Here is a 22,645-nt window from a genome sequence, read left to right on the forward strand (position 1 = left end):
TTCTTGGAATTGCACAGGGGTCTCTGCTTACTTTTGTCACCACCTCAAGTATCCCCTCTTCATTAAAGCCCTCCCCAACCCTCTTACCTTTAGCCCTGGAAAAACAATGCTTTGGGCTCGTTCCTCCCATTTAGCCCTTCATCGGACTCATTTACCCAAGTGTCTCGAGGTCAGGGTGTATCTAGCCTGAGCCACATTATGTGCTCAACTTTCAAATATGTGATGAAAGGAACTTTTCTCACCACCCGCGGGACAGAAGCAAGTTCAGCCTCACTGCACAGTAACGGGGGGGGGGCAGTCTAAGCCACTAGCTCGTTGTCTCAGTCTGGAGTATCTCAGAAAGATGCAGGCCACCTGATGCTGTTACTACCCCTGCTCTACACTCTGTGAGTACACACTAATTGATTTTATTTTGAGGGAGGCCATGAGCAAGCATGAGTTGGGTGGGGGTGGGCAGAGGGAGAGGCCTGATCCCAGGACCCTGAGGACCCTGAGATCAGGACCTGAGCCTAAGGCAGAGGCTGAACCGACTGAGCCACCTAGGCGCCCCACGTAATAATATACTTTAAAAGGATATACTCCAGGTTTCAGAGCCACACAACAGCTGACACCCTTTTAGCACTGGTGTGCCATGTTTGATGTAGTAAATACAGGGTCTGACCGTCTTATACCTCAGGGACGAGGACAGGCAGCAGAACGCCATGGTTCTGCACACTTGTCTGGAGCCCGACCGCCTGGACCGCAGTGCTGTGGCTCAGTGACTTAGCCCCATGAGACCACAGAAAGCTACGAAATGCAGCCAAACCTTGCCCTCTACCTTTGTAACAGGGAGCATCACTGTACTTCCCTCATAAAGTTGCTATGAGGATGAGACAAAGTCATCTTTCTAAAGTGCTTAGGACACAGAGCTTGGTGTTTAATAAAGTACAATCTAAGAAAACTGCTGTTTTGAGTTGGCCCCATACTCAAAGCCAAGGCAGGGGCCTCTCCCTCCGTGCTAGTCTGTGCAGTCCGGCTGAAGTCTGTTCTAGGTACTCACCGTCTGAGAACTTACCATGTGCCCCGTGTGCCCTGTAGCCATTACCTCGTGTCAGTCTTAACAATGACTGTGGTGACGAGGAGACAGAGGCTCTGAGAGGGGCAAAAAACTTGCACAAAGTCACCAAGCTAGTCAGTGGACTTGGAGAGGTTCGACCCAGGCAGTCCGACTCCGACTCCAGCTCCTATGCTTTCCCGCAGCCAGTGACACAGCCTCAGCTGTGCAGAATGTTACAAATAATGCAAAAGAGGCAGAAAATCACAATGGAAGTTTCTCCTCAGGAGACTCAAAAATAAGATTTCCCTACACCAAAAATGGGCAAAAGGAAAGGACAGCAGGGGGAGCAAGAGGAGCTGTGTTAGTGGATGTTCAACAGCTCTTCCAACGGGACAGCACCTGTGCGCCAGGTGAACCCAGCCTACTGCTACCTAACCACAACGGCACTTCTAAAAGCAAGGACTCACATTTTTAAAAAATTGAAGAGTAAGCAAAACGAGAGTAGAATGTTCTCTGTGACATTCTACAAGTGCTCTGTTAATGCTACTTTGGCTTTAAACTTTTGCAGAACCTATTTGGAATTGTCCTCAGAATAGACTTTGAGAGAATTAAGGCTCCCCTTTCACCTTATGTTAGCCAGATATACACGCATGTACACACATTACCCACCGTCTGTACTTGCTGGGCTCCAGATGCTGCCTTTAGCCGTTTCCAAAAAGCATAATCCATTGAAGAATGAGTATTCTCTCCTCCGGGAGGAGATGCTAAAGAATGTGCCGGAGAGATGTTGCTAAAACCAGCTTCTTTACCTCACACACTTCTATTTTATGGTAAAGAAAGAAAAATTCTGCAGATTCCCGCTCAGTTAAAATTGGGGGAGAAACATTCCAATCACAAGCCTACTTTGCCAATAAAATATTGCAACCTTTATTTAAAATAAAACACAAGTTGGCAAGCCTTGTGAGACAACAGGCAGACAGCATTCCCCTTTCAAGGGCCTCGTTTATTTACATCAAGTTTAACACTGTTAGCAGTTCACAGTCAGACAACAGGGTGAGAGAATTAAATTAGAAAAACAAAACACCTGAAAATATATTACAAGAACAAATACCTGACAATACTGGCAGTGTGACCCATGATTGATGTGTTTTCAGTTAAATCCCATATTGTCTCACTGTGTCCCCTCCGCAGTGCACACCAGGCCTCACCCCGTGTGCACCCACCATGTATACACCTGCAGAGCGTGACCTTTGGTATAAATGTTAAACAAGTTTTAAAGAATCATATGTTTTAGGGCAAATTTCTGTCAGCCACCATGAAATGTTCCAACTTGTTTTTGTCAAGCGAGCATAAAACTGGGTTTCTCCACTGATAGTCATTACAGAATCGGATTGCAAAGAGGAAGAGTGTGGGGTCCACCCAGGAGACCGGGGGTTCTGAGGATGCATAAACAGCTCAATCAGCCTGTTCATGGCAAACCACCAAACCAGGGCACAGCTTCTATTCACCACAGGGAAAGATCTGGGCAAATCCTCTTTCACCTACTCCTCTCCTTTCTTAGCACGACAACGGTGTATGTACAAGACGTGGACATAACACATACCCTCTCTACAGATCTGAGATCTGAAGGTTTTCAAACATATGCCCTAAAGAACTCTAAGATGAGTACCTCATTGTCCTTTCTAGTTTCTGAATACTAATTTCTCTGAAGAACAATCACCCTAAATCAAGGTGATTTCTCAAGATCTCAGAAAATTTCTCTCCTAACGGAATCCCAAGAACAGTGGCCACAGTGAAAAACGGCTTGTCGAAATGGAGGCAGGCTGGCTTACCTGGCCTTCGGCTACCAGAAACATCTCAGTCTCTTGGCATTCTTGCCACTTTCAACACATGGTATGGTACCTCTGAATTGTGAAGAACAGTATCTGGGACTCACCAGTGAGGACACTAAAGCACTACAGGATCCTGCAATATCTTCTGAATCAAGAATAAATTTATTTGGCATACCTGTGTTACTGTTGTGTTACACAACTGATGAAAACTATCCCTACGTGTGAAAATTTTACTAACTAGAAGTCCTATTCTCCAGTTCAAGTTTATGGAGCTTAATTACATGATTTAAAATTCCTATTCTGATAAAATTTTCTTTAAATTCTTAAAGCCTGCTAGCACTGGACAATTCACCTCCACCATGTCCTAAAGAATTGACCAGAATGCTCCCAGACCTCAAGTCCTGCATTTATAGCTCAGTAGTCTGAAGTGACATGCAGGACCCAGAAACTTGCTCCTTTGAGTAAAACAACCAAGAATTTCACAGAACAGACAGAGGGCACGTATGGGGTGTGATCTGAGGACAAAGTGGCCTAAGCTTTTGACTTAAAGGAGACAGCCCTTCCTTGAGCTGATGTGCAGGTTAGATCAGTTCACATGCCCTTTGTGACCATGGGCTGCTCCAGGGCCTTGCTACTGTGTTCAGTATGTGTACTCAACAGTGGGAAAGTTAAAGGATGTAATTCTTCTAAGAGAGATAAACAATTTCAAATTCGTAATTGTACACAGGAGCAAAGAAATGCTCTTGGAAGGAGGGAAGGGCCAGTTAGAACAGCCTTCCCCCAGCTCACCAATCAGGATGGAGAAAAGTGCAGTCTGTCACACACCGTGTGTGTGGGGAACATCTCAAGCAGGGATTCTCACCGACCAGGGCTTTGAGCCACCGCCACCCACCTACCAGTTCTAGCTCACTCATCATGCAACATCAACCCAGCCTACAAGTCTCTCCTCCGCAACACACACAAAACCCATCTCTGAAGGCACAATCCTCTGAATGACCTAGAATCAAGATGACCTGCTTTGGCCTCCTCACTCAGGGGGCAGCATGCAATCTTCTTACCCTGATTATCACAGGGTGGAGCCTCCCCTAATGTCCTGTCCTATGGATCTATGATACTGAGTTAGAAATGAAGGAAATATCATCTTATATATGTGTTATCTCAAGAGGAAATGTACACCTCTGGTATGGCATCAGAAACAGCAGCCCCAGAGCAGAAACTCCTCTTTTTGGACACTGCAGTAAATTTCACATAAGACAGACTTGGAGCCAAGACGGTCATCTGGGTAGATGCTCTGCACAGGAGACCCATTCCACAGCCCTGGAATCCACCCATGCTTTCCAGTAATACAGGAGGACAGGGAATAGCAGTGAAGTTCTGGCTGGAACAGAGCAGGTAACAGCAATCACTGTTACTGGAGGCACTTGCCAGAAAAAACCCCAAAAAAACAAAAAACAAACCTTGCATTTTTTAAAATTCTGGTAGTTGGAAAACTGGAGCTCTCTCCAAAAGATTTAACTATCCTAACTGTTAAGAGTGGGACAAGCTTTCGAACCAGCCCAAGGCTTCTCCTGACTAGCAGGGCTATGGCCAGCAAACAGTTTTCTGGGTTGTCACGCAGAACGTACAGGCATCTGTGGGGCTACCTTTGCTTGCCTTTGTCAGAAGGGCATAAGGTCCCTTGGAGCTGCCTTTCCTTCTCTCTTTCCTGCTCCCACACATCCCAATCCAAAGCGGACATTTACAAAAGAACTGAGCCACTGGCTTGACAGAAGCTGAGACAGAGATATAGACAGCTGGAGGTCTATCAATTCATAAGAAGAGACTTCCATCCAGAGACCCATCTACATAAGAAAACTGGTTGTAATAAATGCTTAGGAAACAGATGGATCCCAAACCAAGGTAAAATAAGTTAATGCCAAGCGAGATAAAACCCCAAAATCATTATGAACAAAAACGCAGACAACCCTGTCAGCTCAATGTGAATTCCTGTGGAAGCATAGCCAGACAGTAACAATGACAAGAGCTAAAACTGGAAGGGAGAGGTCAGAGTGCAGTGTAGCTATAACTCTAAAGTGGCCACCAATGCAATTTACTCTGGGGTATTTTATAATCTAATAGGCAAATTGTGTTTAGCTACTCATTTTAGAAAAAACACGCACATACAGATGATGAAAATCAAGCTCATTTCTAACGGGAGGAAATCCTAGAAAACTAATTCCCAAAGTGCACTGGTTGTATGGCCATCCAATCCCACCTGTCCCCTCCCCACCCAAAAAATCCCAACGAAACCACGCTGGACATCGGTTAAAAAGACACTGTCAACATTAACAGGTAAGAGTCTGCTCCCACCATGTTTGGATGCTAAATGGCTGAACATGTTGTGGACAAGTGTTCAAGGCTAAGAAAAGGGCTTTAATTCTTCCTGAGTCAAGGTCCCTGGAAGAGCTTCTTTATTCTGGAGTACATATTAGTATTTTTTAATGATCATAATTAAACCAGAAAGTTGGTCCGTAGTTTTCTGAAGTTATTCGGCGCTGAGCTACAATTTTAGCAAAACACTTAACTATACCTGCACATATTCATTTAGCAGTTTCATATTTACAAATGTGGTAAGTCACGGGGGTGATTAGTCAATCAGCATCTAACTGTCTGATCTTCTAAACAGACATTAATAATACAACCTTACAGTTAAATTACACTTGATACTTTCCTCAAAGTGCTTTCATATACATTACCTCATAGCCATTAAAATGATATGGAATAAAGTCATTTTGTTTTTAAGAAAAAGGAATGTAGGACTAGGGTTTTTTTTAAAACTTAACTCGATATTTCTTTATAGCAAAGTACAGACCACTGCTGTGTTGCTGAGGTCTGTCCAAAGGAATAACCCCATACATTTTTTTTTTTTTTTATATCACTGAGCTCTACTGAATGCCTGCTTTGCTAGTGTTGCCATTACTCAACATTCAAGGCCCTCGAGGTCAGAGCGCCAGGAGTGTGTGTGTGCTTTAGAAAGTGTGCGGCACTGTGCAGGCTGATTGTCTATCTGAGCCACTTTTTTTTTTTTTTTTTTTTTTTTTTTTTTGGCAGTGTCTCACAAGGCAGCAGTAAGGGCAGAAATACCCCACAACCAGAAAGTCAAGGGACCTGACCTTAGCCTTGACTCTGCCACTAATTAAGATAATGGGCAGGTAACTTCACCATCCTCTCTTCCAATTTCTGAAGCTATGAAGAAAAGGGTTGGGGTACCAATGGTGTTCCGGCAGTGCTGGATGTCTAAAACACTTGGAGGAATTCTTGGAAAATACACTTGCTGTGACTTCACCCCACTGGGAATTCTGATCTGGGATGAGCCAACACGTCAGACTGTTTGTTAAATTCCAGAGATTCTGTTGCACATCCCTGGCTAAGAGACTCACTAGACTAAGTGTTAATAATATAATAGTAGTAGCACTGAACATGTATGGAGTGCTCATTATGTGCCAGGCACTCGAGCTAAGAATCTAATATACATTATCTCATTTAATCCTTACAACAACCCTGAGGTAGTTACTATTATCATCCCTGTTTTCCAATGTGGAAACTAAGGCTCAGGAAGGTTAAATGACTTGCCTTGTAGACTGGCTTCAGAGTCTCAACTCTTAATCACCAGCTATACTGTATCCTTTGAAACTCAAAAGCTCCATGACTTTAGTTAACACGGGCTATGCCTTAGCAAAGTCAGCATCTTTTATTAACTGGGCACTATCTTACCAGCCAATTTTCAACTGAATTGTAAGAAAATTCTAATTTAAACCCCAAAATGCAACTGGGAAAGGATCTCTACTCTAATGATATCAATGAACAGAGGTCATTTGGAAAAACACTAAATTTCTTAGGGCCAATCTTTTTTAAGGCTATTATCTCTGAAAATCACAATGGAAGTCTGTAGGAAAATAGACATGCTTTAATTTTACACAAAGCCTTTTACGAAAATACTTCATGTAAAGCACAATCAAGATGTATTTTACACAAAACACTGCATTTTAAGGTAAGAAATAGAAGCTGAAATCATATTACCTGTACATGAAAGGACTCAAGCTGAGACAGCCCACTGTAGGCATATATAACCACTTTAGAAAGTTGTCAACAACTCATAGAAGGGCTTTTGCTCCTGCTTTGCTTTTAAACTAGACAGGTCATGCTTTTAGTCTTGAGCAGTTTTCTCTGCTGTGAACTCAAACTTTTAAATTTATATAAGGTTACTTTAAAAATCTGGTCCTTTTCAATTAGAAAAAGGAGCAATCTAAATGATACTTTTATAGTGAGTTGACAGTGCCTCTTTCACCTGAACCCTGAGCCTTCAATACTGAAGTCACACAGTTCAAGCATCACGTGGACGGGCTGTGCTACAATAGTTAACGCTGCTCTGGACAGTGTTGAACAAAAGCAATTTATTTCATAACTTAGTAAGCACCTACTGTAGGCAAGACAGAGAGCCAGGTGCTGCCCCTGAGTGAGACACAGTCCCCACCCTCAAAACTATTCTGCGGTGAGAGAACCAGGGAGCTTACATACACTCAGTAGTGTTCTTCCAAGGCTTATTTTCAGAGCTCTCAAGGAAAGATCCCTTGCTTTAAAAAAAAAAAAAAATCCCCTGAAAAAAACAACAATTATAATTAATCCCTCAAATTGCATCCCACAATGACGGATAAACTTAAAAAGCAGCATAATATTCTAAAGTTTTAGCTGTCCCTGCCCACCCTTAAAAGGCAAATTGCTAAAACAATTTCAAGTTTATGGAAATGACTGATGAAGGGGAGTGGCGAAGAAGGAGGTGGGAGGACCATGGGCCGACATCCAGGTTAAAGGGAAGTCTGGTCTTCTCGACCGACCAGGGAAGGTCAGCCAGATTGCTCACTGCCTGTGCTGCATCCTGTAGGTAACCTACAGTCAGGGCTCACCCAAGCCCTGCCAAGCCCAGGACTGTCTCTTCCCTTCTCATCCTCCTCCTGGCCTGCACCTCCTCTGGAGCAGCCACAGCAAGAATCAAGGTTTCCTTTCTTTCTAATGAAAACTCAGTTTCCTCCTCAAAAAGGACAAACTCTGTCCAAAACATAGTTTTGCCTCCTCAGTATTCTAGCCCCGTTAGCATCATCTCAGCAGTTCCACATTTCCATTATCTGCTACTGAGCAAAGAAGAGAATGAAAACCATTGAACGTAACAACGCTGCACTGAAGTGGCTCTCAAAGGGATAGCTATACACTTATTTGCAAAACACCCTGGAGAAGATGTAGCATTACCTTCCTTTAACAGATTAAGAGATGGGGCTGTGGCTTGACAGTGGAACGATAACAGAGGCAGGAAGAAAACTCACAGGTCACCAGTGTTCAACTCCTACCTTCCTAAGTTAATATTTGGGAGGAAAAAATAACGTATTTATTCTTTTGTATCAGGTTCTCCTTGGGCAGGTGAGGGGTGGTGGTCATAAAGCTTTAAAAAGAGAATGAAGTATTAAGATTAGACCTGATATCAAGAATATTAATAATATCTAACTGCTTAGGTTCAGTTCAATATGATCCTAATTAGCTTCCATGACTATAACTAAATAGGAAAAGGCCTAGTTTTCAAAGGCAAAACATATTTGGGGGTTAAGTCATTATGTTTCTAGGGTTTAATCAGTGTTTCCTTGAAATGACCTGCCCCTTCGATTATGCATTCTTCAAAGAGAGGTGAAGTGACAAAATAAATATCAAAGAGTATTCCCAGTACAGTATTTACAGACAAGCACAACCATGAGGGGGAAGGGGCTATGTGAAGGGAGAAGAGTAGGTGGGAGTAATTGGGGGCAATTCATCTGAAATTCACAGAAAGTGAAAGAATATTTCTCCTCCTCCCTACCTAGCCTGGGTCTAAGATGATGAGGGAGGTGAAAAGTACAGAGAAATGGCCATTGGGACCAAATCGGCTTCTCAAGAACACTTAAAGTCACAGACCTCTGGAGCTGGCCAATGGATTCCAAGAAGAGACCTTCTTCCCTGGCGTGTTAGCCGATAAAGAGATGCAGAGCTGCTTAATTCCTTGGCCAGTATGTCGGTTTGCAGGGGCACGGCATCAGAAAAGGATCCCCAAGAGAGCCTGTACGTGACCGCTGTTTTCCATATCAACATTGATTAATGCCCTGAATACTGCCAGATATAAAGGAAGATGGCCCGCCCGGAAGAGAGCAGAGAGGAACCACAAAGGAGACCCCTATGCCTACAATTTATAGATGGGCACCAACGAGCTAAAAACCAATCCCAGTCCACTAGGAAATAACCTATGAGGGGGAGAAATGACTTCTGCTCATCAGTGGAGATGTGAGGAGGAAGTTTCAATCTCCCTGACTACTTCCTAGCATTCTTTACTTCCTGCACCAATTAACATGCCCATGGTAAAAAGGACAGGAGCATGCCCTCGCAGGCTGACCTGCAGCTTCGACTATGGCGGTGAGCTCTGGAGAAACAGCTGCTTTCAATGGCCTCAAAGGAAAGGTCCCCCTCGGTACCATTCCCAGCTTTCCCTTCTTCACTCCCACCCGATTCATTAGGTGAGGTGGCACGTGACCACCGCCAGTACCTCCTGGAGCCCCAAGTCAGTCCCCTTCTGTGGGGCGCGGAGTGAGCACCCCGGCCAGTCCACAGTCTGCACACAGGCCCGCAGCCTGGCCCAGAGCAGCCCTGTTTACCCACCACACGTCATCCCAGGTAAGAACGGATTGGACTGGTTTCTCTGTGGCCTGGCAGACACATGTTCCCTGATGTTCCAGGGCAGCTTCCAATCCTGTCCACCACTGCTCTGCCCCCATTTCATTTCCCTGTCCTATGTGTTTTGCTTTTTGTTATTTTTGAGATGAACCTGTAAACGTGAGAACTCAGAGATCTGAGGTACTTCACATAAACACACTCAAGTATCAGTCTTTCATTTTTTGAAAACAAGAACACAGGAAAACAAGCCCCTTTCCCTCTCCCCTCAGAAATGTGAGCATCTTCCCCTGAGGCTCACAGTGGCTACCTCTGCACCACGTCACTGATTTCCTGGACACATGACAATAAGTTATTAAGGACAGGGTTTGCCCCGGACACCCCGGCAGCAGCTGAAGACACCTGCAGCTCCTGCAGGCTGAGTTCCAGTTTGCTCACAGCCTCTCGGAAGGCAAATTTGTTGCGAGTTTGAGGGATGCAGTCCACATAGCCTGAGCAGTAGTCGAGTAGCTGGTGTCCCGTGTCCACCAGCTGGCTGTTGGGCACAGGTTCCGTGATTGCACTGGACAGTAGGTCAGCACATTCCAGCAGGGCCTCTTTGCTGATTTTGTCTGCTGAGATTTTCTCAGCCACCTGTTTGGTTTTTCTCAGAGCCACTTTAGTACCTGCTGTGCCATTAGCCATTTTGGCTGGTGAGATGGAAGATGTGGGCAGAGGCACTTGAGGTGGAGGCATCACTGGCCTCCCAGCTTTCCCACTGATGGGCACTGCCCCCGGAGCTGCCTTCTTCCCTCCTTCCTGTGTTTCTGGCATGGGCTGTCCTGCAGTCGGGGCAGTGGGCTCTTCCGTGGAGTCTGAGCACATGGACGGATGCTGCAGTAGTCTCATCACTGGGGGTGGGGGTGGGGCACACTTTGGTTTTACCCGTCGGGGTCGGTCCTTGTCTCCAGAGGATGTGACCTGATGCTCAGATAAGAGTTTGAATTTATTGCCCTGAGAGTCTGTGCCAATGAGCTGCACGTCAGCTGGAGTGTGCTTCAGAGTGGGTGAGATAAGGACTGGCACTTTGTGGTTGTGAGTGGTTGGGATGGCTGCTGCAGCCTTGGCCGGAGAAGACCAGCCTGTCTGCTCACCATCCTCTGGGACTCCAGCCATGCCAAGTCGTGCTCCACCATTCCTCTCCTTGCTCTTTGGGGCAGCTGCCACTCCAGCCACCCCCACCGCTGGAGAGTCCTTCTCTGTAATGGCTGGGTCCCCAGAGGGGGTTCTGAGAGGAAGAGCGGTGGCTCCTCTGGGCAAAAGTTTGGCTTTTGGTCTCTCCCTGCTTGGAGCAGCACCTTCCTCTGATTTTTTTGGAAGCATATCATTGGCCCTGTCCACATTCTCTTCTGGCTGAGAAGAGGTGGACACTGTCCTTTCCAGCTGGAGTTTGGACCTCTGGCAGTTCCTGGGAAGGGTCATTGCCATCCTATCCTGCTCTGGAAGCCCTGAGGACATGGAAGATGTAGAGTTTGACCTTGGAAAAGGCTTGGAAGTGTCATCACTGGCTGTGGGTTTACCCGCTCGTAAGCCCAGTGTCTTTTTGATTAAACGTGGTGTAAAGAAGCCTGTGATGCCAGACCACCCACCCCCAGCAGTGCCACTGCCCCCGCCCCCGCCACCATCGTCATTACAGAGGTTCCTCTGTGCAAAGCTCCCCCCATAGCACTTGGGTGGCACCAGATTCGCCTCTTGCTGGGCAGGAGTGAAAGAGAACCCATCAGCATGCTGTAGAGAAGCAACAGATGAGAAGTTACCCGTGAGTTCATATTTCTTGTGGGGTTGATTCTCCATTTCTCGGAAGGAACTGCTACGTTTAGGGGGTGTGGGAGCATTTCTCTTTTTCATGAAGGAGCTGAAGAAGCCTCCCTTCCTATCCCTGGTGAAGCATGTCTCTTTGGCATCTTCCAAGAGGCTGCTGGGTGACTTGTCTCTTTGTTTTCGAGGCAGTGCTGGGGACCCACTAGGGGCCTGTGCACCTCTAATGAACCCTGATAAGAAATGGCCAATCAGTAACGTTAAAGACAAACAGTGATTCCATTACACTTGAGTAACTATGGTTAACTATAAGAGTTTCGTTAGTATCTCTTAAATGTCAGGACTCAGAAGAAATTAATAAATGTTATCATTTTACACCGATGAGTGTTCCAAATACATGTGATATAACTGGGAAGAAACAACGTGCTGGCTTTCACTTGGCTATTGGCTATTCTCTAAAAGCTACAGCACACCCTGACCTCATCTATCAGGCTCAATGAAGCAGTTTTTCCCAGAAACTGTCAAGAGGTAACTGTCTGAGATTAGAGAGTTGAGGAAAAAGGGCGAGAGGCCAAGTAGCAGAACGGATGGAAGAGATCAGGACTAACGACGCTGGCACCCCAGAACCAAGGACAAGAGCAGGAGCTGGTTTAATGCTGGCCATTCTCTCCTTGGGGAAGACGGACAGCAAAATGGAAATAAAGGATCAAACCCCAAGGTTCTGGAAACAGTTTAATTCTACCCGCCTAGTGACCCATACCTGGTGCTGAACTGGAAGCAGAATTTTCTGTGGTGTCCTGTGCCCCTTCGATATTCTCCTTGTTCTCCACCTGCTTCTTCAGCGTCCGGGTCTTGGAAGGAAGTATTGGCAGTCGGGGCAGGTATGGAACAACAGATGAGGAGGAGGCAGCTCTCCCAAGCTCCTCAGCTACTTCTGTGAGGAAGATAATGGGACTGATGAAAAACAATTTCAGGACACAGAAAAGGTTTTATTTTCAGAAAAAGTATACAACAGGAAAAAAACTGGAGAAAAGAGTACTAAAATATACAATGGAATCACAGAGTATGTACTCTTTTATGTCTGGCTTCTCTTGCTCAACATTGTGACTGTGGATTCATCCATATTGTTGCATGTGGCAGGGGCTTTCTCTCATGGTATATTGTTCAAAAGTGTGAATACACCAAAATTAATCCATTCCTCTTTTGATGGATACTTAGGTTGTTTTTAGTTTTTGGCTATTGTGAATATGCTGCTAGGAACACCCTGCTACGTGTCTTTTGCTTCGGAATTGTGTGATTGTCTGCTGGGTATATACCTAGGAGCAGGACTGGTGGGTTATAGGGTGCACATAATTCAGCTTTGTTGGATTGTGCCAAACGGTCTCCCAAAATGGCTGGGCCAATCTATACTCCCATTAGCATTGTATAGTAGTTTTGGTTACTCTGCATGCTTGCCAGAGTTTGATATTATCAGGGTTTTTTTTTGTTCAATTTTAATTTGAGCCATTCTGGTGTCAGTCTCTATGGCATCTCATTGTTCTATTTTGGATTTCTCTGATGATGAGTAATGTTCAGCATGGTTTCATGTGCTTCCGTATCATTTGGATATCCTTGTTTACGGAGTCCTTATTCAGAGGCTGAACAAAGCAGACAGATTTCTGGAGTTATTTTTATTTTTAGATTGTACCTTATACCAAGGAGGGTAAAATGCATTTCATTTCATTCAAATGAAGCAAATGAGGCCCCTGAAAAAGTGCTCACCCTTTTGAACATGGCTATGCATTTTGTGGCTTCTACTGGGGCAAAGACATACTGTGCTACTCATTCCTGAACAAAAATGAAGTGGAATCAATGAAATTGTGAAATATTGTGTTTATTTTACATTTTTTGGCAACTATTTAAAAAAATCGACTCTTCCACAAGAATGGATATACAGTATATAACCCAAGCACTGTCAGTGAGATTCCTTTCCTATGCTGCTATGTACAGCAGCTGGCAGACACAGACGTAAGCTATAAAGATATGACCTCAAGGATGCTAGTAACTGTGCCCCGTGCCTCTTGGAATATTCTGAGGATGAGATCAATGTAGAAGCAAAAGTGAAGTGATACTGGGTGGGAGTGGCTGTGGGAAGTAGAAGTCCCAGAGCCCCTTGAGTCTGTGGCTTCTACTGACTCTGAAAGTCACACCATCCCTCCTTTCCCATGGTTTGGTTATAAGCCAATAAATCCTCCTTTTATTGCTTTTGAAAACTTGAGTTAGGTTTCTTCCACTCACAACTAATAAAAACATCTTTTTAAGGTAGGAACTGTGTCTTATCCCTATGTCTTCAGTATAGTGCTTGCCAAAGATTAAATGCTTAATAAAATGTGGGTTAAATAATTTTAAATTTCTTGTTTAGCAATTCTGAATTGCAATTACCTTTAGGAACTGATAATGGCTGATTTTCTAAAAGGACAGAACATTTTTGAAAGAAACAGAAATATTTAAGCAAGGATTCAACAGAAGTTAAAAGGTGACACAGAAGCATCAGAGAAGTGGAGCCTGTGACTTCTATCACTCCAGCTCTGCTGTGGTAAAGCACAGAGGGGCCGAGACAGGCAGCTGCTCAAACTGGCCCAAAGGTTGATGTGCAGAAGTTTCAGCTAAGCAAAGGACAAGGAAGAAAATACTTTTCATTCAACTTCAGTGTTATACTTTTCCCTTCTTATCTGAAATGATACATTGCTAACGAAAGATGACAAAATTCAACTTGCCTGATTTCCTTTTCTCATGTTTTAAAACCTGAACTTAAGTAGTAAGCTCTGTGTTCAATTATGAAGGAGAAATTTGAACAAATATGTGTGAAATTCTGGAGCTATACCAAAGAATCTAATAATAAGCACAAATAACTAAGAATTTGATGTTTTTAACTCTCTAGGAATAGCCTGTCTATATAACAAGTTTACTGTCTGACTTCTGCATGTAATTGTAGAGGCACTGTCATGCCTACGTGCACCTATACATTTGTTTTTCAAATACGAAAAGGCTTCTCACTGTTCATAGCTTAACATGCTCATTTTAAACTATTTTCCATGTCAATATACTTAAGAATATCATTTTAAATATTCCATTATATGAATAATTAGATTCTTAAATTGTTCTTAATTTTTCAATATTAAAAACTACACGCTGATGTAACATCTTTGTAGCTAAATATTTATTCATACTCTTAATTATTTCAAGATCTATTTCTAGAAATGAAATTTCTGGATATTGCCTTAATGACTTGATTCTGTCTTTGTAGGTATGGTTCAGGGAGGTGGAATAATCTTCATACTCATTTTTTCTTCCCTTCCATATATGGTAAGTGTTTGTGGTTAAAGAACTACCAAACTTCTTCTCTTTATGAAGAGACTGAATTCCTAATTAAAATACAATTTCAATATTAGAAATGAGCAGAGACATAGAGACATTTAAAAATAGCAAAAAAAAAAAAAAAAAAGCAAAGCGAGAATAAAGGCCAAGAAATTATTCAATATTCCAAAATGGAGTCACAAACTAGAAGAATCTACTGTTTTTGAAATATTACCACCCCTAACACCACCCAGAACTGGCCACCAGCTGTAAACTACCAGATTCCCACCTTCAGAAATGCTGGAGTCATGAAACATGGTTTCAAAAGCCTGATGTGTTTCAGCAAAAGATGGCCTGTCAGCAGGGCTCCACTTCCAGCCTATGTGACAAAAGAAGAAAATACTGAAAGCTCCTTTCAAAAATTAAATATCCAATGGCACACCTGCAAGCGAGTCCCAAGCATCATGATGGATGCTACTGAAGGAGAGGTACAGCATGTTCACAATGACAGTGAGGCAGCTGCTTCTCAGTTCCAGACTTAAAGCTGTGATAAACCCACTTCCTAGGGCTGGTCCTTCTATGTAGCCTCAGCTTCTATTTTCTCTACTACGGGGATAAAGAGGGGTGGGGAGATGCTTTATAAAATGGAAAGTTGGGGCGCCTGGGTGGCTCAGCGGTTTGGTGCCTGCCTTTGGCCCAGAGCATGACCCTGGAGTCCCAGGATTGAGTCCCACATCAAGCTACCTACATGGAGCCTGCTTCTCCCTCTGCCTATGTCTCTGCCTCTGTGTCTCTCATGAATAAATAAATAAAATCTAAAATAATAAAATAAAATAAAATAAATAAAATAAAATAAAATGGAAAGTTGTTTTCTGCTAGAAAAATGAAAGAAGTAGAACCTGTATTCAAACTCATTCTAACCTTATAATCAGCTAAGTATAATCAGAAGTATAACAGGATATCAGAAAGGAGGAAGTTAGAGTTCACTTTGACAAAAACAGGACGGTAAGGAAAATAACAAGACATATGCTTAAACACAATGCAATCTAATTCACCACTCACCTTCTAGCTTTCTCATCTGTTAAGAAGTCAGATGCTTTTGTTTATTCAAAGTGGTTACTTTCAGGTACTCTCCAGTCTTTAGCAATCATTTTTATCTAGTTGAAAGCAGCCATCTCCAAACCCAGTTTCTTATTATTCTATTAGAATATGCAAGTGGTTTGGGGAAACCACTTATATGCAATATATGGGCCATGAACAACTGTTATTAGAATTCCAATTAAGACTCAATGGTTTATTATATATGTCAACTGGCTGATCAATGACCCTTTTTTAAAGTTTTCATTTATTTATGAGAGAGAGAGAGCACGCACATGAGTACGGGGAGAGGGGTAGAGGGAGAGGGAGAAGCAGATCCCCCATTGAGCAGGAAGCCCTATTCAGGCTCGATCCCAGAATCCTGAGGTCATGACCTGCACTGAAGGCAGACTGAGCCACCCAAACACGCCTGACCAACACTTTACATGTCATGAGATTGGATTCAATCTAACACTGAGAGGAAAACTGTTTTCTTATTTTGTTATCACCCTGAATCACTGACTTAACCCTTCAAAATTAAAATACAAAAAAACTCAAAAAACAAAAACAACAACAACAACAAAAAACAACTTACATGCTCTCATAAGTTCATAAACCTTAGGGGGGCATCCTTCAGGTTGTTCCATTCGATATCCTTTTTCCAGTAGATCATACACCTGAGACAGGTCAATACCTGGATATGGTGACATTCCATATGTAGCAATTTCCCACAACAGTACCCCGAAAGCTGCATAAGGGATTTAAAAAAAGAAAAGTTGAATGTTTCTTCTCTGATCTTTTATTTTATACCATTAGGTAACTTTTCTTTCAAATTTTGGATAACATTCACACTGTTACAACATTAGTATACTCTTCTAATTCTTATAGCTGAACTTGTCCTTCTAAGGTATCTGCCAGAGGAATGCTTCAGGTATAACCTCAAGACAGTTTTCTATAAATTTGCCAATTTTTTAAAAGATTTTTTTTTTTTTAATCTGAGACAGCAAGTGCATGAGAGCACACACTCACACCAGTGGGGGCAATGGGGGGAAGGGGTGGAGAACAGAGGGAGAGGATGGTTGAATCCCAAGCAGACTGCCCACTGAGCATGGAGCCTAACACAGGGCTTAATCCCATATCACAAAGATACCAAGATCACACCCCGAGCCAAAACCAAGAGTCTGATGCTCAATTGACTGAGCTACCCAGGCACCCCATAAATTCCCCAATTTTTATTTGGATTTCCTTTACTGTAGTGAGGGAGAATAAATTATGACCACAGAAAGTCTGGGACATAACCCAACTACTCTTAGAACAATCTATGATCTATTTAATGAATTTCAGTTTTTACATCAGTGAATATTAAAGGAGTCAAAAAGAAATAGACTAATTTAAAATAAAAAAAAAAAATCACACTAGTGGTGCCAGGATGGTTCAGTTGGTTAAGCATCTGCCTTTGGCTCAGATCATGATCCTGGGGTCCTGGGATTGAGGCCCGTATCAGATTCCCTGCTCAGTGGGGAATCTCCTTCTCCCTCTCCCTCTATGCTCTCCCTCTCTCAAATAAATAAAATCTTTGAAAAAAGAAAAAAACAAAGAAAAAAAATCACACTAGAAAAGGAAATTTGCTTGACTTTGTCACACATTATTTCTGAGTTTAAGATTTCTGGTAAAAAGTGACTCAGCATCTTACAACTATTTCTGTTGTTCTACAACCCAAATTTCTTTTTTTTAATTCAGAGGCAGAGAGAGAGAGAGGGGGGGGGGGGCAGGCAGAGAGGTAGAGACACAGGCAGAGCGAGAAGCAGGCTCCATGCAGGGAGCCCGATGTGGGACTCAATCCCGGGTCTCCAGGATCACACCCCAGGCTGTAGGCGGCGCTAAACCGCTGCGCCACCGGGGCTGCCCCCAAATTTCTATAGACTTGTTCAGTCCATGAGCCCCTGCTAAATCTGCTTTTCATGGCAACAGAAACAAGATGAGTTAGTTACAAGGACAAAGTCTAAATGCAATTCCATCATGCTTTCCTTGAAAAGAAGAGGCTACTCTGTGTCACAATACTCTGGAAACGAGCAATAAAACCTAATATGGAAAACAGGAAGCTTTGCAAAGAGAGGATCAATAAAATTCCAATGCAATCCAAGATCATGACTGTGAGCTCTTTGAAAGTGGGGACTTTTTTTTTCCACTTTCTTCTTTACACTACTTTCTATGCTAAGTGACTAACACAATGCCTGGCAGATAGTAGGTATTAATAAATTTTTGCTGAATGACTGATAAAGGATGGAGGATAAAGGCAGAGTTTACTGATCACACAAATGAGAAGCTCTAAAGAACTAAAAACAATTATTAAAAACATAAAATGTCAGACAAAGAAAAAGTCCCTTCCAACCTTACCCCAGACGTCAGATTTAATTGAGAAGGTATTGTAGGCAAGACTCTCTGGTGCTGTCCATTTAATAGGAAATTTGGCTCCAGCATGAGCAGTATACGTGTCTCCAGTCATCAATCTACTTAAGCCAAAGTCAGCCACTTTTACCACATGGTTTTCTCCCACTAGGCAGTTACGGGCTGCAAGATCTCTGTGGAAAAGAGAACCCTAATGTGATTCATTCAGATGGTGAGAAAACGACCATGAATGCTCTATTCTTGGTCCTTTGTGCTACGAGTAGAGTTGGTAAGTCCATGCTGACAGATATAGTATTATTTTATGATAACTACTAACATGGTAAAAAGCCACGAATTATACATCACTTGTAAAATAGTCACCAACAGACAGTTATCTGATACTAGAATAAAAAAGACTTCAGAAAATGGGTTCCTATTTATAAGTACACTGGGACAGGTTGCAGAGGTGAGCAAAAGACGCTTTTCTACAGGGGTTTACTTTAACTTCTTTAATAAGACAGAAAGCTATTGTTAAAATTAAGCCATTAGATGGAGAAAAAGACTCTTGGATATGGCCCGACAAAAAGCATTCTGTTCTGAGAATTAGCAAAAGCCCCTCATTAATACTTTCACCAGAATACAGCAGATTTATAAGTTGGAAATGGCATCATAGTGGGCAGGTCCTGTGAAAGAGAAAATTGCTTTTCTGAGTCATCTGGAAATTTCCGGGAAGGCTCTCACATTCTTTTCTGTATTTGCACATCAAGCAAGGTTGCTTCATGGTTAGTCATAGGCAATAATCAGGCTTTACAAACCTATGGATGAAATTCTTCTTCTCTAGATATTCCATTGCAGAAGAGATCTGTGTGGCCATGTACAGCAGGACAACTGCAGTCACTTCTTCTCGGCTGCATTCGCGGAGATAATCGAGCAAGTTGCCGTACGGCATGTACTCAGTCACAATGTAAAACGGTGGCTCCAAAGTACACACACCTGATAGTTGAAGAAGAGAGCTTGTTTTATTAGTATATATCCAAAAACTCCCAACCACTTCAGTAAGAATAACAGACACATTTTAAAGTCTAGCTCAGCAGTAATCTTTTCCCTTCTTGCTACCACATTCCCTGAAAATAACACAGCAAAGTTAAGAAAAAGGTGGTTGGTAAGGGAGTCTTGTCTTCCTTGACATCATTCTTTGGAAACCATATGCATCTGAGTATGTGCCTGTTTAGGCAAAAGCATTAATTCCATAAGGGGTCTAGAAAACTGAACTGTCTTGAGTTCTATATGTGCCTGTGATTCCCCTCCTCACCAGCACACTAACAATGTTTATCGAAAAGTAAGAGCATTTGTATGTATGTTGAAGACTGTGTGAGCCCACTCTGTATCATCCTTTGTAAAAAGACTGTTTCAACAGTCAAGGATTTCAATGATACATGGCAAATTCCTTGTAAAAAATCAACAAGAAACTCTTTCCTTTCGGATAGTTTTGGCTCAATGTGAATACCCAAGGAAACTGGCCCTCCTTTATAAAGGGCAAGGGGTTCAGTCAACAGTTTCTTTGTGATCTGAACAGGTGAGAAGCCATTGTATCACAGCACAGCACTTTCTGCTGAGCAAGGTAAACCAAACCAATCAGTGTGGTCACAATTTTTATCCGCTTCTTTTCAACTGTTCTTTCTTTAATGTCTTTTTATTTTGTAAAAATATTTTGCAACAGTATTTGGTTTGGTATAATTCTGAGTGATTCTGAACTTGAACTGGGGCAGTTACCACAAGCTGGGCAGTTTTATTTATTGTAATCAATCCAGGCCACTGTTTCCCAGGCAATTTTTATTAAAAGTTTTTTTTTTTTTTTAAGATTTTACTTATTTATTCATGAGAGACACAAGAGAGAGAGGCACAGACACAAGCAGAGGGAGAAACAGGCTCCATGCAGGGAGCCTGATGCAGGACTCAATCCTGGGTCTCCAGGATCACACCCTGGGCTGAAGGTGGTGCTAAACTGCTGAGCCACCCGGGATGCCCCTCATTAAAAGTTTTAAAAATTAATTTATGTATGTTTGTATATAATCTTAACACCAAACATGGGGCTCAAACTTGAGACGCCAAAGTTACATGCTGTATTGACTAAGCCAGCCAGGTGTACCATTCTAGGGCAATTTTTGAACACAGAGCCTGCTGATTAAAATAACCACCATTTGCTGAAGTATATTTGTACTTGGAGCTTCCACCATGATGATTCGGAAGCAGCATCTGGAGATGACAGGGCCAGGGAACGCACCTATTGTTCAGGCAAGCTTCCTTACCTAAGAGTTGGACCAGATTAGGATGCTTGATTTCCTTCATCACTGCAGCTTCCTTCAAGAACTCCTCCACTTCCATGGTGTCTTCCTGGAAAGGGGGGGGGCGGGGATTAGAGAAAACAATAAACAAACAAAACAGAAGAGGGACAAACCCCCATTTTAATCATTTGAGTCAATTCACAATCCTAACACTACAGCTTTAAATGGGGCTATCTTGAATATTTTAGCAGATTAAAGAAACTTTATCAGAACCTAATAATATGCCCCAGAGACATTCAATTAAGAAAGAAAACATCCCTAAATTTACCCAATTGGAAAATGGAGTGAAAATTAGCAGGGCAAGCAAAATTCAGTCATCATATCCCATCACAAGTGAGGCCTGGGAGAGCTGGATGGATTACTCAGTTCTGAGAGTTTACTTCCCTAGATAGCTCAGCCTTCAAAAGAGGAGACAGAAGAGTTAGCTATTCACACATCTGTCTTCCTGACAAATTCCTTAAGGAGCAATACACATTTGCAAAGCCATGCATATTGTCTCACACTCAAAATATGCTTAAACCCTTGCTGACCAGAACTGATTACTACTCATAGCCAAAGAGCAGCCCCTTACCCATGATATGCCAGAGCTATGGAGGCACATGGGAGATGTTAAGAGAATGGAATGACAACTCTGTCATTAGCTACTAGGATACTTAAAGATGACAGCAGTATCAGGAAGATTTCTGTAACTACTAGCAACAAGAAGAAGGGATCTAATCTTAAAGAGATGGGGAGAGTATGAGACAGCTCAAGGACAGGAGAGAGAACCCATGATTCTTGAACACTGCATGAACAATTCCGTCCAGCAGGGGTCATTCTCAAAATAGTTTCTTTTGCTTTTCTAATTTATAATCTGCTCCTAACCTTCCACTAAGACCTACATCAGCAGCCTTCAGAAACATATCTTCCCCACATTTGGGCTTCACTGAGTTGCAGTGAATAATCTGCCCCTGCACTGTCAGCTTGGCACTAAGGTTTATCACCAATTTGCTGATGTGCTTGGCATCAGTGGGTGGAAAGTGTTCCAAAGTTAAAGAAGGACACACTCATATTTCCAAGTGATTCAGCACAAAAGGAAAAAAAAAAAAAAAAAAAGCCTGGAAACTGTAATTCTCAGCAACTCACCTTCAATGTTTTCACAGCAACCGTAAGGCTGTATTTCTTCCAGACGCCAACATAAACTTCTCCATACTGACCACCCCCGAGTTTGTGCTTCATGGTAATATCTGTTCGTTCCATTTCCCACTTGTCATGGATAGGGGACACACCATAAACTGTGGGCTTATTACACTTGGGTGCTGGGTAATGTAATGTTGTCACCAGCCCATCAGCCACCGTGGAGTGATGGTGCACGAGCTCTGCCAGGGTGCTAAAGCGGCTCTCGGCAGTGACATACACCTGGTGAGGAAGGCAGGAGAGATGCTAAAGCAACTTGAAAAGTCAGAAAAACCTTTTTCAAAGCCCATTATTTCACTGGTCTGAAGATATGAAGATAGGAAGTTATCTTATGGAGGTAAATATAAGAATTAAATGATGAGGAGAGGGGTGCCTGGGTGGCTCAGTGGTTAAGTGTCTGCTCAGGTCACCATCCCAGGGTCCTGGGATCAAGTCCTAAATCCGGTTCCCCAGAGGGAACCTGCTTCTCCTTCTGCCTACTTTTCTGCCTCTCTCTCTCTCTCTGTGTGTCTCTCATGAATAAATAAAATCTTTTTAAAATAAATACGTAAGTGAGTGAGACGGGGAAACACAGAACTTCAGTTTAGTCCTCTTTATATGACTCTTTCCAGACTTCCTAAAGAAGTTCCAGTCTCGGGGGAAAAGCTTCCAAGCTATCATTCTGGATCACCAAGATCACTGGTCTTCAAATATTTTGAAGCAACAAGACTGTGAAACCCAAATACATAAGACAGAGATACAGATCCTAAAGTAGGCAAGGGGAGTGACTTGGCGCCTCTGAAAGGCCATGAAATCCTACCTTAGTATCTTGCATAGAACATAACTTGAGAACCACTAGTTTCCATTTTTTTGGTAGTAAGAAAGTATTGAAGGATCTTATAATTTTTACTTAATTAGGATGTGCTTTTGAGTAGCTAGGCCATTTTTTAAAAAGC

General features: G+C 42.8%; 1 protein-coding gene across 6 annotated transcripts in view; it reads right to left on the bottom strand.

Moving 5' to 3' along the window:
- Window positions 1-2,018: 2,018 nt before the first annotated feature.
- ABL2 (ABL proto-oncogene 2, non-receptor tyrosine kinase) overlaps window positions 2,019-22,645 on the bottom strand; it is a 116,527-nt gene continuing 95,900 nt past the window's right edge. For 3 of the 6 annotated variants that reach the window (XM_055319234.1, XM_055319232.1, XM_055319233.1), the window contains 9 exons: window positions 21,660-21,932; window positions 20,499-20,583; window positions 19,005-19,182; window positions 18,199-18,383; window positions 16,397-16,549; window positions 15,014-15,103; window positions 12,149-12,322; window positions 11,388-11,621; window positions 2,019-11,078 (listed from right to left, as the gene is read on the bottom strand). In XM_055319234.1, coding sequence (XP_055175209.1) covers window positions 9,898-11,078; window positions 11,388-11,621; window positions 12,149-12,322; window positions 15,014-15,103; window positions 16,397-16,549; window positions 18,199-18,383; window positions 19,005-19,182; window positions 20,499-20,583; window positions 21,660-21,932 — 2,553 coding nt within the window. In that variant the 3' untranslated portion in view covers window positions 2,019-9,897. Of the gene's footprint in view, window positions 11,622-12,148; window positions 12,323-15,013; window positions 15,104-16,396; window positions 16,550-18,198; window positions 18,384-19,004; window positions 19,183-20,498; window positions 20,584-21,659; window positions 21,933-22,645 lie in introns of all 6 variants that reach the window. The other 3 variants (XM_055319231.1, XM_055319229.1, XM_055319230.1) reach the window with 1 other exon arrangement.

The sequence above is a fragment of the Nyctereutes procyonoides genome, unplaced genomic scaffold (genome assembly GCF_905146905.1).
Source record: "Nyctereutes procyonoides isolate TBG_1078 unplaced genomic scaffold, NYPRO_anot_genome, whole genome shotgun sequence".
Lineage (NCBI taxonomy): Eukaryota > Metazoa > Chordata > Mammalia > Carnivora > Canidae > Nyctereutes > Nyctereutes procyonoides.